This window comes from Stigmatopora argus, chromosome 13, assembly GCF_051989625.1.
Source record: "Stigmatopora argus isolate UIUO_Sarg chromosome 13, RoL_Sarg_1.0, whole genome shotgun sequence".
NCBI classification, from domain to species: Eukaryota; Metazoa; Chordata; class Actinopteri; order Syngnathiformes; family Syngnathidae; genus Stigmatopora; species Stigmatopora argus.
The window spans coordinates 8,302,366-8,318,996 of record NC_135399.1 but is presented as its reverse complement, the minus strand read 5'-3'; the positions used below and the strand labels follow the sequence as shown (position 1 = coordinate 8,318,996).

The window sequence follows — 16,631 nt, the reverse complement described above, 5'->3', positions numbered from 1 at the left end:
ACAGTTAGACAACTTGTGCATTTTGCAAGTCTTTGAAATGTGACCCGGCTACAGAAAAAGTGCTGCACATTCGAGATAAAACTAGTGTTTCCAACCAAATTCCAACCAGATTTAAAAAAATCTCTGCATGTTGCCTTTTCCTAATTGATGACATCATTTGCTGGGAGCGTTCACAATTCAAATGGATTGGACGTCTAACAACGTCAATGGCGGCCATGGAGTAAACAGCAGATGCTTTGAAATCCCTAAGTTAATAATAGATTTAAAAATCGACCTCAAAGCTCTGGGGTCCTGGGTTCAAATCCAGGTCAGTCCACCTGTGTGGAGTTTGCATGTTCTCCCCGGGCCTATGTGGGTTTCCTCTAGGTACTCTGGTTTCCTCCCACATTAAAAAAAAACATGCATGGTAGGCTGATTAGACACTCTAAATTGCCCCTAGGTATGGGTGTGAGTGTGCATGGTTGTCCGTCTCCTTGTGCCCTGCGATTGGCTGGCCACCGATTCCAGGTGTCCCCTGCCTCTAGCCCGGGGTCAGCTGGGATAGGCTCCAGCACCCCCCACGACTCTAATGAGGATAAAGTGGTTCAAAAAATGAGATGACAGACTTAATTTTAATGTCAATCCAGTGACTTTGAGTGAAACGTCGCCCCTACCAACATGGCAGCCCCGAGGCCAAGTTGGTAGGGGTGATGCAAGTTCTTTGCCAGCTTCATCCATGAATTTAAATAAGTAGACGTCCAATCCATTTGAAGTGGAAGGCTGACAGCAGTCTAAATATAAAACACAGCATGTTTTTTCAGCAAATAGTACTTGAATGTTGTCACTTACTTTCTCCCCGAGTTGTCCACTGCTTGGATGAAAAAAAATCGAACTGGCAGGACAATATTTGCCTCAAGTCCGGGCCCCCAAATGAGAGTCCTGGCAAGACTTGGTCCTGGGTCTGCTCGAGTGGGTCGGACCAGAACCAGACCAAAAAGCGACCACCAAAATAATTGGAGAAACATGATCGTCCAGTGTCGTCTCTGCGGTAGTTAAGATGCTCTAACTTGCCATTGTGTTTCTTCAAATGTCCGGCGGTTTCCTTATATATAATTCAAAGGATGACAGAATCGCTCTAGTAATTGTTAGATTACTATGCGTTTGAAGTCTGCCAATTGGACTGTTAAATGTTTAAATGTGTCTAACAAGGAGGACATCGTAGTCATTTGCTTAAAAGTATTAGCTTTATCCTTAGCTTGTCGATAAACGTTACATCCCTATGGTAGAAGGGAGGGGCCAGAAGAGCAAAGCCTTCCGGTTGGTCAACATTTCACCCAATGAGGCATCGGTATGTAGGTGAATCCGGAAGAGAGGCTTGATTTTACTAATAGAAATCATAAACAAAAAGCTAGAAAGTTCAAGCCGGAGTTGGCGGCGCAATTGAATGAGTGCCACCTTGCAACAGTTAATTATTCCTCTAAACTTTGTCTAAAATATATAATTTAAACGAATTTACTAATGGTTTGAGTTAAACAAACTCTCTGGGTGTTGGGGAAAAAAAACTTTACTCACAAGTATACAGTAAAATTACATGCGGTGAAATTAATGCATTTCTGGCATTTACAAAAAAAATAAACAATTTGAAAAATTGATTGAAAATAGATCATTTTAAATGAATAAATCTACTCTTATTTCCAGTACTTTCATTTGACCTTAATCATTTTGGGCTAGAATGGCTGTCTTTAAATTGCTAATTAATGTTTGGTGTCAGTATGACAAAATGGAGCAGATCTAATATGTATAAACAGTTAGAAAAAGGTTTTATGTTTGCAAATAAAGACACTTCTATTGCACCAGTGAAAAAATAAAGCCACAATATACATCAATCCATGTTTATTTCAGTTTACTTCTGCATCAACATATGTTCAGCTCATTTAGTCAAGTAATCTCTATTACACTAGTATAATATTAAGAAGAAAAAGTGGTAGAATCCATTTAAATAAGACAAACTTTGCTGCCATCATCGAGAAAACTTGAGAAATGTTTTTTTTTCTTTTTTTTTTCTTTTCAAATGATATTACTTTGTGAAGAGCAACAGATTATCAGTGGACAGACTCAGAGTACCAGCAATGACAGGTACAACAAATATCGAGAAAAATACCCCATATGTAACATGTTTTTGTTTGTTTCAACTAATATTGAAAAGTACAGATATATTAAAAAAACATGTAAAGTAAATAAAACACCCTGTCCTTTGAGGTTACTTTTTTTTTCTTCATACCTTTTTTTCTGCCATTCAAACTGTGTCATGAATTGATTTGAAGGTACCGAAAAAATATTTTAAGATGTCTGATTGAATCAAAATGAATTTGTTAAATGTAGGTGGCTCAGCTATTGAATTTATTTAGCCCGAGGAGCCAGTCTAAAGGGCTAACAATGCAAAAAGACATCACTGCAGTTATTTTTGTCTGCATTCTGCATGTATCTTCCGTGTATGTTTGTGCACATAAATGCAGATGTGATATCAACAAAATCAAGGCGCAGTGATAAATTTGTGTTGATTCTTGTGTGCATAAAGGCCTAATGTGTGATTTTTTTTCCAGATCATTTTAAAATACAGACAAATACACAGGTACAAAATATCCTCTTCACTCAATGTCATTAAGTCATGGCCTGTGTCGCATGGCACCGACATGTACAACACAATCACAATATGATACACCACCATGTATCATGAAACATTGTTTGAACATACAAGAGCCTTCCACTTGAGAGGCCATCACCATCAAATATAAAACTGCGACAAGAGGATACCATAATCATCAAGAACAATATTGAATAAAATAAAATAACACAGTTGTCTTTAGTTGACCTTGCTGCTGTTTTACACATGAACATCTTTACTGACTCACATCTGAATAGTACTGGAAAAATACTGTTTTTTTTCTGAACGATTTACTGATAAACACCTCATGAGGAAGTTGGCTGAATGGATGGTGATTCCAACTCCTCTTTGCACTGCCATCACACAGACAGCAACAATCACTATTATGAACACACAGGTCCATTAAAATCCTGAAAATACACAAGTCACAACTTGTAACAACTGAATTGGAGAGATATGAGAGGGTAGTAGTCCTTTTCAATGGCTTTGCCAGGGAATCAATGTATTTTGTTCTTGTATTTTCACCATTTAATTAAGTTTCACACACCCACACACACACACACACACATTCTAATTTCCCACCAAACCTGAAAAGTCAAGCTAAAGACCCAAAGGTTCAATCAACGACATGAAAATAAGTCTCTTAAGTGTTATTTTACGAAACAAAACAACATTTTTTTTGGACTCCAGTGAATGCTCCTCTACAATCCATCAGCCTCTTCTTTATGTAAACGGAAACTATAAGAACAACCACTTGTTAGCTCTTACTAACTTCACACTGATTGCACTCGTCTTATTTTATTATGGCACATGAATAATATATATAGGTTTGTCTAAACATATGGACTCTTCTCAAAGCCTGTGCTTACATCTCAAAAAACATTTCTGAATCCTAGATTTCAGTTGGGGAGTTGAATACAGCCTGATCAATTTACTGTATTTTCAAAGTAGCAGCAGCAGCTCAAATGGAAACTTGATATAAACTATGCAGTTAACAGCAAAACCCCTCTTCGGTTGAACAATTATACAGCCAAGAGTACCAGGTATGACATTTTTGTATTGTTTTTTCTTCATCTGTGAACTATACTGACAGTGTGCATTTGAAGTGTGTCAGAAAATTTGGCTTAAAATAAAAAGACAAAAGGAAAACGAGGAAAAAAGGAAAAAAAACAAGTTTTGGCTTAATAGCGATGCAGGTATACATTTGTTTTTATTTATATATATATATATAGATTTTGTCAATATTTCAAAAAATAGAAAGTTCTTAATAGTTTCTGTAGTTGGCTATATTATTAAATAAAAAATAATAATTGAATCTCCTGTCAAAGTAGCTTTAAAGTATAAGCATGCTGCTTTTTAATATGGCAGTTTGATATTTTGATAGTCATTCCTTTTTTGATTCATGCATTTCTTGTTGATTTCTTTATTGTTGAGTATCTACACAGGGAGGTCCTGAAAACCAAACACACACACATACAGCCCTCCAAATGCTACCATCCAGTTTCTCCCCATCTTTCTCAGCTAAGGATCAAACAAGGACCACTTCTGTCCTCTTAACTGTTCGACAAAGGCGCACACTTGGCTGAGAAGCCGTTAATAGAAAGTCATTCTTCCGTCTCGCTCCTATCTGCTCTCAAAAGTAGTTAAAATGCCTGCCTTGGAACAAAACCCACCGAAACCCACTAGTTGGCCTCTCGTGATTAGAACTGATACCACTTCTTGTCTTTGCACTTCAACATGAGCTGTGAAAAGATCCCACAAAATAGTTATTGTTGAGGAGTTTTGTTGTATAAGTGTTGTACGCAAATTTAATGTTCTTACCTCATGAGCATGCTTGGAGAAACCTTCTGCACTGGTCATCATGAGAGCAGTTCTCTCCTCCAGCTCACCAAGTCTCTGACCTCGCTCATCCAGAGCAATGCGGGCTCTGGCCAGCTCACCCACTGCCCCACCCGCTGCTACCTTCATGCCCTCCATCCCTCCCTGACCAGGGATGTGCTGGGCCAAGCTCCGTGAAGCCTTTCCTGCTGATGCTTCTCCAACTGTGGGCCAGATTAGATAGAGCACATGTGTCAAAGTGGCGGCCCGGGGGCCAAATCTGGCCCGCCGCATCATTTTATGAGGCCCGGGAAAGTAAATCATAAGTGCTGACTTTCTGTTTTAGGATCTAATTAAAATGAAGAGTATAGATGTATATTAAATTTTCTGATTTTCCCCCTTTTAAAGCAATAATTGTAATTTTTTAATCCATTTTTTCTGTGTTTTTAGTTCAAAAATCATTTTGTAAAATCTAAAAAAAAATATTAAAAAAAAGCTAAAATAAACATTGTTTTAGATCTATAAAAAACTGAATATTCAGGGCTTTTAATCCAGTTCTTTTAATCCATTTATAATAAAAAAAATCTAAATATTATATCTAAAATGGTCCGACCCAGGTGAAATCAAGTTGACGTTAAAGCGGCCCGCGAACCAACCCGAGTCTGACACCCTTGAGCTAGAGTATTTACCGGATTAGGTTGTGTCATGTGACTTACGTGAAGGGAAAAAAAAAGGTCAGAAATACATACAGAGCTCTTCTCTGTCGAAAGTGTGCGCATTTCCCCCGAAGAAGCCCTTTAGGAAACCTCTATTCTGCGCCTCTGGTGTTTCTGTTGGTGTAAAAAGCTCTCCCAGCATTTCCTATAAATAAAGACAACTGTTAAAATGTATACAGAAATAGAACAAATAACATGGTTTCAGGTGTTGTCACTTTGTTGTCATTTTCTGAAACGCTTATCCTCACAAGGGTTGCAGGGGGAACTGGAGCCACAGTGAGGACCGACCTGGAATCGAACCCTCGAACCCAGAACTGTGAGACCGACATGGTAAAAAAAAAAAATCTTACATTGGGCCACCCATTCATTAAAAAAATAATTAAAATTGTTTCTTTTTTTACATTTTATATTCACAATTTTAGAAATGTGACTATTTCTAAATTAAAAAATGTTTTTTTTAAACTGCCAGCATGCAATATTATCTTTACGTATTTCAAATGTTTATTCAATTTTATTCTTTTATTAAAAGCAAACAAACAATATTTTAAAAAAATCTATTATTAATACTATTTTATTCACTTTTCAACAACTTTAAAGGGGCCACAACTGGAATGTATTTCATTTTTTTGGTCATATTGATTTTGTGTTCAATTAACAAAAATGATTCATTAAAAAAAACACATGTACTACACCAAATGCTTATATGTCACGTATGGACGCTAGTGTTTATGAGGGCATGTTACCAAAAATAGTCTTATAAAAAGTTAACCTAAAATTTTCTATTATATTTGACATTTTCAAATATTCTTTTTTTTTTACTGCAGGGATCATAAACTGAGTCCTTCCCCATGCCTTTGCCTCAAGATGGCAGTCTGGCACTGTCATTTAAACAAACCTTTGAGCAACTCTTCTAACTGCAACACACACAAAGCCTAGAAAGAAATAATAAAAAAAATAAAAAATAAACTCATTGCAAAATGTTTAAAAAAAAAAAAAATTCCCGATTTTGCCTAAACAAAAATAGTCTGCCCTGAAAATGTAATATATTACTTTGTCATTAAAAAAATCTGCTAAATTTGATTGAATAAAAATGGTCAAGTAAAAAAGAAAAAGAGGAAAAACATGTCAAAAACCACTAGTACAACTTGGAAAACTTCAACAAGCATTCTTCTAATGACTCTACATAACTACCTCTCAAAGACTGGTAACTGGAATACATCCCACCTGATCCCCTTGGAACTCTTCATAGTAGGACAATGAGGCACTCTAAAGCAGCGGCACTCTTGACTTAAATCTGGCCATTAAGAGAAACTAATTTTTTCCTTTCTCTCCCCTGTTTCTACATGCCTGACATGGCTGCCAACAAAGCACTTCAGAGAAACTACAGAAGTGGTATTTCAGGAGATAAAACTAGCTAATAACATGTTGCAATTGGTCTTTAAACATTTTCCTATTTTTTTTTAAACATTTGTATTTACTGTGAATAATCCTTACACAATTTCTAACTCATGATCTGCTATTAATGATAATAGACGAATCAAGATCTGCTTTAAAAATGAACAGTTTTCCACATTTCCCTTGCAATAACTTTGGCATATTACTACTGACAACACTCAAACTAAGGAAACTCAAGCGTACAAAAGTTAAGACCTACCGTATGCATGCATGTACACGTATGTGTATATGTATATGTATATGTATGTATATGTATATATATATATATATTTCAGCAACACGCTTATTTATTTCTATATTTATTCATGTATTTATTAATTAACTTACTTATTAACTATCTATGTCTAAAATGCCTTTCCTATTTCTACATCCTCACCCTCTTGCTACTCTGACAACGAAATTTCCCGAATACGGGATGAATAAAGTTATCCAATCCAATCTTCATAGTATTCAAACGGCTTTACTGTTATTTCATAATTTAGCCCATGATCATTTACTGCCCAAAATATCTGTGGTAAAATGAATTGAATGTAAATTGCATTAAGTGAGTAAATGCCAACAATTGAAAATATTGGCAAGCATACAAATATATACTGCAGTCTGAGAAGCCAAGATTTTGTCCATCACAGAGACATCAAAGACATGAACCCACTAAAGTCCCTCCCTCTCTATTTCTGCTGACAAGTAGCCTAAAAAGATTAGACCATCTCTGAGCCAAGCCTCTCTATATCCCGATCACAACAAAGCTCAAATATCTCAGTTTGCCTTGAGCCAATAGCATCGCGATCTGACGTCACTCAGCCTCGGGGAGGTTTTACTGTCTGCACCAGTAGCTTCTTCAAACACCCCTAGGCTCACCAAGGTCCAGTGGGAAGCAATATAGCTAGAAGCTTGCACTTTTCGGACCTAAATCATTTACCACCAAACCAGAAAGCGAGAGGTCATTTTGTTGTGTTGACATTATCTACTTAGTGGCCACAGTGTTAGATAAAAAGAGCAGTCAATCTGTATAATAGCACACAGTGAATGCCATTTAAGCAGGGTAATTTGCATTCACAGACCTGCAGATTGTCATACATTTCCTGGCTGTATGTGATTCTCTGGATCTCTGTCGGGGAACTGAGATAAAGTGCCTGTCCCCCGTTGGTGAAGCAAAAGGTTCTCGCAATGCGCATGTCTGTCAGAGGCAGGTAATTAACATCCATCAGCGGTCTTAGGCTGGGTAAACTGTGGGAAACAAACACAATAGAAGCTAATTAGTAAGCAAGTAAGTGGCCCCTGTCATTGTTAGGCTGAACAACACAACGTAAACGGCGCATATTTTCATGTAGAAATGATTTTAAGCTGTCAGTGTGGAGGAAGCAGTTACTGTACGGAGAAATGTTTTTCAGTAGAACTTTCATTATACTTTCAAGGTACTCCGCAGTGCTTTAGTCTGGTAGGTTGCCAAGCATTTCTTCACAAGTTTTCTGTGGTAAATGTTTTTGAGCTGCGGCACACTTTTTGCATAGCAAAAATGTCAAGGCACACCACCAGCTGAAAATCTTCAAAATTAAAACTCTGTCAACTATATTTATAAAATAAAGTCATTCACACTCAAGTTTTGACAACAGGAATGAAAAAAAAACCTAAAACAAGTATTTCAATATCTAATTTTTCAAATCAACGTTATGTCGCCAAAGGTTTAAGTTCGTGCACCCAATAAGTGGTTTCATAAGTGGTAATACTCATCTCATCTCATTTTCTGAACCGCTTTAACATCACTAGGGTCGTGGGGGTGCTGGAGCCTATCCCAGCAGACTTTGTGCCCGAGGCGGGGGAGACCCTGAATTGGTGGCCAGCCAATAGCAGGGCACAAAGAGACAAACAACCAGTCATGCTCACACTCATACCTAAGGGCAATTTAGAGTGTCCAATCAGCCTACTATAAATGTCTTTGGAATGTGGGAGGAAACCAGAGTACCCAGAGAAAACCCACGCAGACCCGGGGAGAACATGCAAAGTCCACACAGAAAGGTCCAAACCTGGATTTGAACCCAGGTCCCCCCACTGTGAGGCCGACGCGGTAACCACTCATCCGCTGGGCCGCCAAGTGGTAACAATACATTTTACATTAAATTCTCTAATTCATTCCATGGTCAATATTCAACCAACTAAACCCTTTAAAATGATCAAAGTCTAGTGATTTTGTATGACAGATGTGAAAACAGAACATTTTCCCATTAAGGCTTTTCGTAACCTGAATTTTTCATAAGTCGAGACATTCGTAAGTAGAGGTACCCCTGTATATTCCATGCAATCAACATGGCAATGTTTAGAATGCCACATTTACGGGTAAGTTAGGTTTGCACGAATACCAACGTTTACGACTTCATACCTGAGAGTCATGACGTGTCCATTGGCGCAGAAGCAAGCGAGGCACGCACTATTACACACCGAAACCAAATCAGCCCGCAAGACAAATGATGACTCTGTGATGTTGTGGACAAAGAGGCAAGACTGTGAGGGCATCAGGAACACTTTGGCCTGCCTCTCGGAACACACGATAGCCAGATGTCCATCTCCGCAGGTGTCCTGGGATGATGAGGACGAGAAATGCACCAGCTTGCGCTTTCGTGGTCGGTCGGGGTCTTCTGGCGCATTGAGATCACGCCAAACCTCGTGGGGGCTTTGAATAAGTGCACCCATGCAGTCTAAGAAGCCAAAGCGCAACACAGAGCCTTTTAACATCAGAACTGCACCTAAGAGAATGTGGGCGAGTCGCCAGGAACAGAAGAAAGAATACATAGAAACACTTTTAATTTCAAAATTGTGGTTGAGTTTGATTGTTCCGGTAGAATTCAATGAATAGCTGAGAAGTACAAACACTACTGTAGCGTTCCTTTACGAGAGCTTTACAGTAATTACTATATAAAAATAGAAAGAAAAAAAAGAAAAAAATGGAAAAAAACTTGCAGTGATGAATTAAAAAAAGAGTGAATTGGAACAATTGTTAGGACACAAACAGAGTTCCAATTATAGTAGTAGATGTACCCTGAAGTAGGATGGCATTTCAGTCTGTGTGACATTATCAACTAACAACAAACCAAGACGGCCTGAAAAAGAACATCAAGAATAGCCATGCTTAAATCTGTGACCTTTACGTAAAAAGCTTTCTTCTACCTTGTTCAGTTGTGAAATGTGTGTTTTTATTTTATTTAGGCTACTATGGGGGTCTTTAAATTGACAATTTAAAATGGTTCCTGTAAAATTGGTGTTGAGATGTTACAAAACAAGGATATAGTGGAAACATTAAAACAGAAACATTCATGTTTCAAGTTGTAATGCTGAAGATTTGGAGTTTTGGCCTTGATTTTTTTAAAACAAGAATATATAATTTCTAAAGAAATTGTGTGGGAATGCTTTGCTCTTTTAGTCAATAAGCTACCCTGAGTGACTTCCAACTGACTTTGAGGCATTAGTGTTGATTTTAATTCACTTTCTGTTAATTGTGCAACATTTACTGGTTACTTTGTATTCATTTTGGGGCAGCTCAATGTGACTCACTGTAATTTTTCTGTATATTTTGTGGCATTTTGGGGTCACTTACTATTGATCTTGTATCACTTGTTTATTTTGGGGTACTTTCAAGTTGCTTTCCGTTGATTTTGGGTCATTTCCTATTCATTTGGGGACATTTCCTGTTGAATTTGGGTCCCTTCCTGTTGCGTTTAGGTCATTCATTCGTTTTCTGTACCGCTTATCCTCACAAGGGTCGTGGGGAGGGCTGGGGCCTATGCCAGCTGACTTTGGGCACCAGGCGGGCCACACTTATACGGAGGGACAATTTAAGTGTTCAACCAGCCTATGCTACATGTTTTGGTGAGCTGTGAGGAAACCGGAGCACCCAGAGAAAACCCACACAAGCCCGGGAAGAACATGCAAATTCCACACAGGAAGGTCCTGGAATCAAACTCTCGATCTAAGAACTGTGTGGCTAACGTGCTAACATTAACAGTTACCACGTTATGGTCACTTCCTATAAGTTTTAGGGCATTTACTGGTCACTTCCTATTAGTTGGGCATATTACTAAGCCAATTCCGGAAAGTTTCTAGTAAAAAATATGTCAGCCAATCGAGTTTTTTTTAAGCCCAGAGTTCAAAATCAACAGATGTGAATGCAAACATTGCCTTTTTGATGTGCAATTGGAAATGAGTGTAAGGGTAGATTTTTGTCTAATTTTGTCAAACCATAAATCTCGTTAATAGCAAGTAAGTAAATATTTTTTTCCCTATGAATCGGGAAAAAAAGCTACTGAAGAAGCCTTTTAACAATCTGAAATGAATTATATTTTTCCATCTGAAAGAAATGGGGCAATCAAATTAATGGGGAAAAATGATTTGTCAACTGGATTTACCACAGGGACCAATGGTAATGGTCTCTTCCATCCTCTCCTCCTGGTCTGTAGGAATGGACATGGGGATGAGCAAGATCACTCCAAGGCTAGTCCCAACCCACAGACATGGTGTGGGCAGAGTGTCACTCTTTCGTCCATAAGACTCCCCAAACTGCAGCGTGGTGATTGCCTCTTTAGTGTCTCGGTCAATGCTGGACACACTGGAGCTGCGTGAGCGGCTGAAGGAGTTTTCACGGCTCTCTGTATCAGCGGCGGCCACCAGAGTGATAAAAACAATGCAGAGACACAATGCAGGGGAGAAGTACAAGATATTTAAAATGAGGCACAGTGCAGATACAGTGGTACCTCTACATACGAGCACCTCTACATACGAGCATTTCGAGATACGAGTAAAATTTCGAGCAAATAATTATCTCTAGATATGAGAAAAATTTCGAGATGTGAGAAAGCCAGGTGGCCAAGACATGAGGCTGTTTATCATTGTAACGCACTGTCTTTTTTGCCGCATCTCTTTCGTGTATAACAGATATCTACGAGCACTGGGCGGAGCGCTGCATTTTCTTCAGTGTTTTTTTTCCGTCACTCAGCGCAAATGCCAGAGCGATCGCTGATACGAGCAGTATATAATACTTCTCGTTGGATGCTCATAAGAACATCAGGGGCACTGGCTCTCCCCCCGCAACTCCTCGTGTAATATCTCTGGTCGCAACTACCTTTTTGTAACGTCTCTGCGAGCACTGAGCGGAGCATTGCATTTTTTCTGTTTGTTCTGTTTTTTAAATTTGTTTGTTCTGTTACGAGTGTGTTGCTGTTCCAATCCAATATACTGTTTTTTTCAGAGGGTTGGAATGAATTAATTTGTTTTTAGTTCACTTCAATGGGAAACGTTCGTTCGAGTTACGAGAATATCGACATACGAGCTCAGTCCTGGAACGAATTAAGCTCGTATGTAGAGGTACCACTGTACAAGAATTTATAACAACATTAAATGCTAAAGAGAAGAACAATATGGTTGCCAAAAAAGACGTATGAAGAGAGACAATTCCGAAGAAGAAGCGAGAGAAAAGTTGCAAGGAGATAATTCAAAGATCTAGGACAGTTGTCTGGCATATTACCACATAAAACAATGAAATGTTGTGGGCGGAACAGGATAGATAAAAAAAATAAATTTAATTCTTACACACACAGACTAGGGGTTGAACATATAAGTAATTTTGGGGGAGTCAACTACACTGCAGTCAAAGCTGATTTAAAACTCTATGATTAATTAAACTGGGCAACAGTTCCTCCTGTTTGGAAAAAAGAAATCTGTTGTTTTAAGTGTTAATTTGAACACTTTTTTGGCTGTGGATGGCAATATTGATATTAGTTTTTGTCTATCATGTTTTTTTTCTCCATAGTTTACCCATTTACTATGTTGTTACAGCATAATAAAGTGTTCAATTATGACGTTTCTTCCAGATTTCATTTGATTGTTATTTTTTATAATGAAAGCAGCAGATAAGCAAGTACAGTGTTTTTCATATTTTCATTTGTTAATAAAACAAGGATCTTATACTTCAAAAACCTAGTTTTAAGTCCCCTGTACGTGAATTTCAATTTGTCAACTAACCTCAAATGTTACTGTAAAGTCAAGTCTTTAACTAGTGGACTAATTAATTCAGCCGCAAACACACAAACAGAAAAAAAAGCATATACTAATGTGTTGTTCAACAGAGTGGAAAGATTTGCATGTTATTTCTCAAATGATGCAATTCTAACAGCAACCAAAAAAAACTCAGATACTAATAAATACTACAAAAATAGCAATTGGACAGTCCTGCATCTCAAAACCTAGAGCAGAGGATGAAATGATTCTGAGCACACACTACACATCCATCCTAAAAGTATTTCTGTATTACAGCACTGGTTGAATTATTTAGAGTCAGGCAATGAGCAGTACTGCCTGAGTGAGTGAGTGCAGAGTTTATGTAACAACAACTACAGATGGTGCAAAGCCTAGTGGACACGTAACAGGATCAAAAATGATTTTGAGAAATTTCTTAGCAGCTATTCTAGGTGATATGAGAATGTGTGCAAAGGCTATAAAAAGATTGTGGGTATACATTGCGCAGTGGCTGTTTGCCCCTGTGTACAGTATGCTGCAAAATACACTCAAAGACAGCATCACCACATACCCACTGAGGCATGGAAGCATTTTTAAGGCACGTTGTTGATGGAACTAACGGCACATACTGATAAAAAAAAGACAGGCGTTTTCATCAATAAGCACGCATTAGTGGTTTAAGTCCCCTTACCTCTGTCACTCCAGCAGTAGGGGGTGGCGGTGTGGTGTTCGTCGTGAGAGTACATTGTGACTCCATGTAACTGCTGGAGCATTGCCCTCCTGGATGCATAACCTAACCGTCCCCCACAACATAGGACAAAGCAGCCCACCGGCCCCCAAACGCCCCGACAAAACATACGAACACGCACGCACACGCAACGAATACAAAACAAGCGTAGCCATCCAGTCAAGAAACACAAGACAAACAGTTGTGCCAGAGAATGACAGGAAAGGAAAAGAAAGAAAAAATTGCAGCTGAGTTTGGAGCGGTTTCTTGAAATGTTTACAGTAAACAGAAAGTGAGACTTATTTACGTATTGCAATACTCCAAACATCGTTTCAGTGGCATCTGCTTATCTAAATATATTTCTTCACATCATTAATATTGCCACAGCGTGCATATTCGCAGCCTCCATACAGGACTGTTGCATGACGACCAATGTTCCCTCTAATTTTTTAGTTTGTCTGGGCAGAAAGACAACCTCCCTGAGCACACTTAGTACCGGTGTGAGCAACATCATCATTGCTCGCTATGGGCACACACCAGTATCACACCTGCCATAAGCAGGTGTATGTCTACTACACATAAATGATTTAGTAATAATAAAATGTAATGATTAATATCTATGAATGGGCGGCCCGGCGGATGAGTGGTTCGCGCGTCGGCCTCACAGCTAAAAAAAAAATTGGGATTTTATTTTGTGCGCTCCATATGATTTGCTGTGCGCAGAGAAGACGAGAGTAGTGCGCAATTGCGCACGCACGCAGCTTAGAGGGAACATTGATGATGACTGTTTTAAATGGATCAAACATATCTTATAACTCATCTAGCTAACAGTAATGTAGAATTAAACCCCCCAAAAAGATTTTTACATTCATGTCCAATTATGGTATCATGACCACACTGTTGTATATGAGCAAAAGAGAAAAGTTTTTCATAGTGAGCACTGGCTAATGAAAGCCAGGCACTGTGGTACTTCTACGGCACACAGGGACAATATTACAGGGCCTTTAAAGGGAGCTAGAGTTCAGCAAATTAGTCCCAGGTAGGTGATAAAGAAGGATGTAACAATCTAAATAAATGAGGCATATCTTGCAAGCATTCATACCAATTAAGCCTTTTCTCAAAATAAAATGATAATACAAAAATATGGGCAGAGTTTCCATTGAAGGTTCTCTTTCGGAAAAACAACTAATCACGTTTTGGGATTGTCAGATGTAAAAATTTGTAAAGTGTTTCAATTTTCGAAAGGTCTGAACAACATCTTTATGAAACCAAAGTTTTGATTGTGAAGTTCCAGACTTTTTATTCTGAAATATGTCAAGGCTAATATTTTTAATCCAATACATGAATATTCCTTAACTTATTGGCTGCCTTTGATGGTGTATGATCACTTTACAATGGCCGCCAATAAGATAAAAACATTTTTCTTTCATTTAATTTTTTTGTTTAAAAAGAAAATTCATATTTTTCCACCCCAAAATATATGTTTATGGTCCATTGTTCATTACTGAACTGTAAATGGTTCCTTGCTGAATAATATAGTATTGGAGGTTTAATAAATTTGGTCATTGGTCTTTGGTATGCTACAAAATCAATTTCGATGTGTGTTGAGTGATCCAAAGAAAGATAGCAAGAAAATAGCAGACCTCCAGCTTTTCAATTTTTAAAATGCAGCCATGCATGTGTGTGTGGGTGTACACTTGACTGTGGTTTGAAAGCTTCTTCAGCATCTGGCCAAACAGTCACCGAGTCAAATCACCCTGTGCTATCGCTTTTTTTAATATTTCAGTAAGCTACAAGCCCAAAAAATATGTGCACTTCTACAGGGACTTCGCAGTAGAAGGTAAACAAGAAAAAACATATGAAGGTTACAAACGCGACACAGGCGCGCTAGAATAGATTATATATATATCACATTTTTTCATTATTATTTTTTATTTGCTGAGAGCGTTTTTTCCCTACAAATATTTCCAGCAAAATGTGCTTCTGCAGAAACAGATGTCCATCAAATATGATGGAAACTGCTAAAGGTGCATAAATCTTTATGAGAACCTGGGCCTGAACATCTTTAATATCCTTGATGGAATTTTTATCGAAGAAGATGATTATCTAAAGCTAAAAGGTATAGAATCTGTCCATTGAGTCGAGCCTCCACTGCCATTTCATCGTCTTTCTTTTCACCTGGCATGCCGGCCTCATTAACATCAGCCTCCTCTCTACCACTGCTTGTTGACCTTCAATTATTGCAGTGATCCTGCTGGCTCTTCACTGTAGTAAGGCAGCATGACAGATAAACAACATCGCCAAATGTGGCAAATAGATGAGTGCACATGTTATGGCCTCATCTGAAAAGCATCTGTTCACACTCAGGACATGCGGGGGAGTGCAAGCTACGCCTCATTTTCCATGTTGATTTCTTATGAGTACACATTTAAAATCTCCTCACATTTGGTTAGGTCTAAAAAAAAGTGTTAATTAAAAAAACAAAGACATTCTCAACTTGTTCACCGCAATTGACAGCGATAGACGTACAATCCATTTGAACAAGAATGTGTAGAATTCAATTATCAAGATTCAGGGCCATTGATGGCGGTTCAAATGGATTAGATGTTTATTACCTTCAATAACATTAGCGAGTAGAACTGTTGCAAGGTTGTAGATCTGTTTTTTTAGTTTGACTGTTGTTTACGCCAAAGTTACTGTGTGGTTAAAATCATTGTTGCTTATTTTTAAATGTGTTTTTTCCATTACCGTCAATGGTAAAAAAAATTCCTATCAAAAACCTACAGACACACTAGCAACCACTGCTTTAAAAAATATGTTTTCCAAAATCCACTCAAACCAAAACAGGCGTTTATTTCAGTTTTTTTCTCAAAAGTCTTGGTCTAACTTTGGTCTAGGTGAGTTTTGTTCATTGGAATGTCCTGGTTTTGAATAGTAGAATCCTTAGCACAACACTACACTAAGATATTTATTGTAAATGATAAAGAACGGATCACAAAAATTGACAAACGCTAATCCCTAACTCAATGTATAAAACTATGATCAAAAGAAAATGATAACTAATAGAAACTGTATTTTATGCTCACACAACTAATTACAACATTAAAATAAATCATTTCGTTTTTGCATTTACCCTATATACACACGTCAACAAAATCCCCCCCAAAATTTGCACCTGTCAAAAAAAATTGGAGCTAATACTAATATTCACACTTATAGCAACTAAAGTGAAACTAAGAAAAAATAATAAAAACTAACAAATTCATTA

At 37.9% G+C, this 16,631-nt stretch overlaps 1 protein-coding gene across 1 annotated transcript in view; it reads right to left on the bottom strand.

Moving 5' to 3' along the window:
• Positions 1-16,631, bottom strand: part of stxbp5l (syntaxin binding protein 5L) — a 121,352-nt gene that overhangs the window by 5,643 nt on the left and 99,078 nt on the right. Inside the window, exons 25-35 of the mRNA XM_077617588.1 lie at positions 13,328-13,429; positions 11,031-11,270; positions 9,011-9,374; positions 7,695-7,860; positions 5,212-5,323; positions 4,466-4,686; positions 4,352-4,386; positions 2,884-2,997; positions 2,735-2,776; positions 1,253-1,363; positions 829-1,032 (exon numbers count right to left, since the gene is read on the bottom strand). Coding sequence (XP_077473714.1) covers positions 829-1,032; positions 1,253-1,363; positions 2,735-2,776; positions 2,884-2,997; positions 4,352-4,386; positions 4,466-4,686; positions 5,212-5,323; positions 7,695-7,860; positions 9,011-9,374; positions 11,031-11,270; positions 13,328-13,429 — 1,711 coding nt within the window. The remainder of the gene's footprint in view (positions 1-828; positions 1,033-1,252; positions 1,364-2,734; positions 2,777-2,883; positions 2,998-4,351; positions 4,387-4,465; positions 4,687-5,211; positions 5,324-7,694; positions 7,861-9,010; positions 9,375-11,030; positions 11,271-13,327; positions 13,430-16,631) is intronic.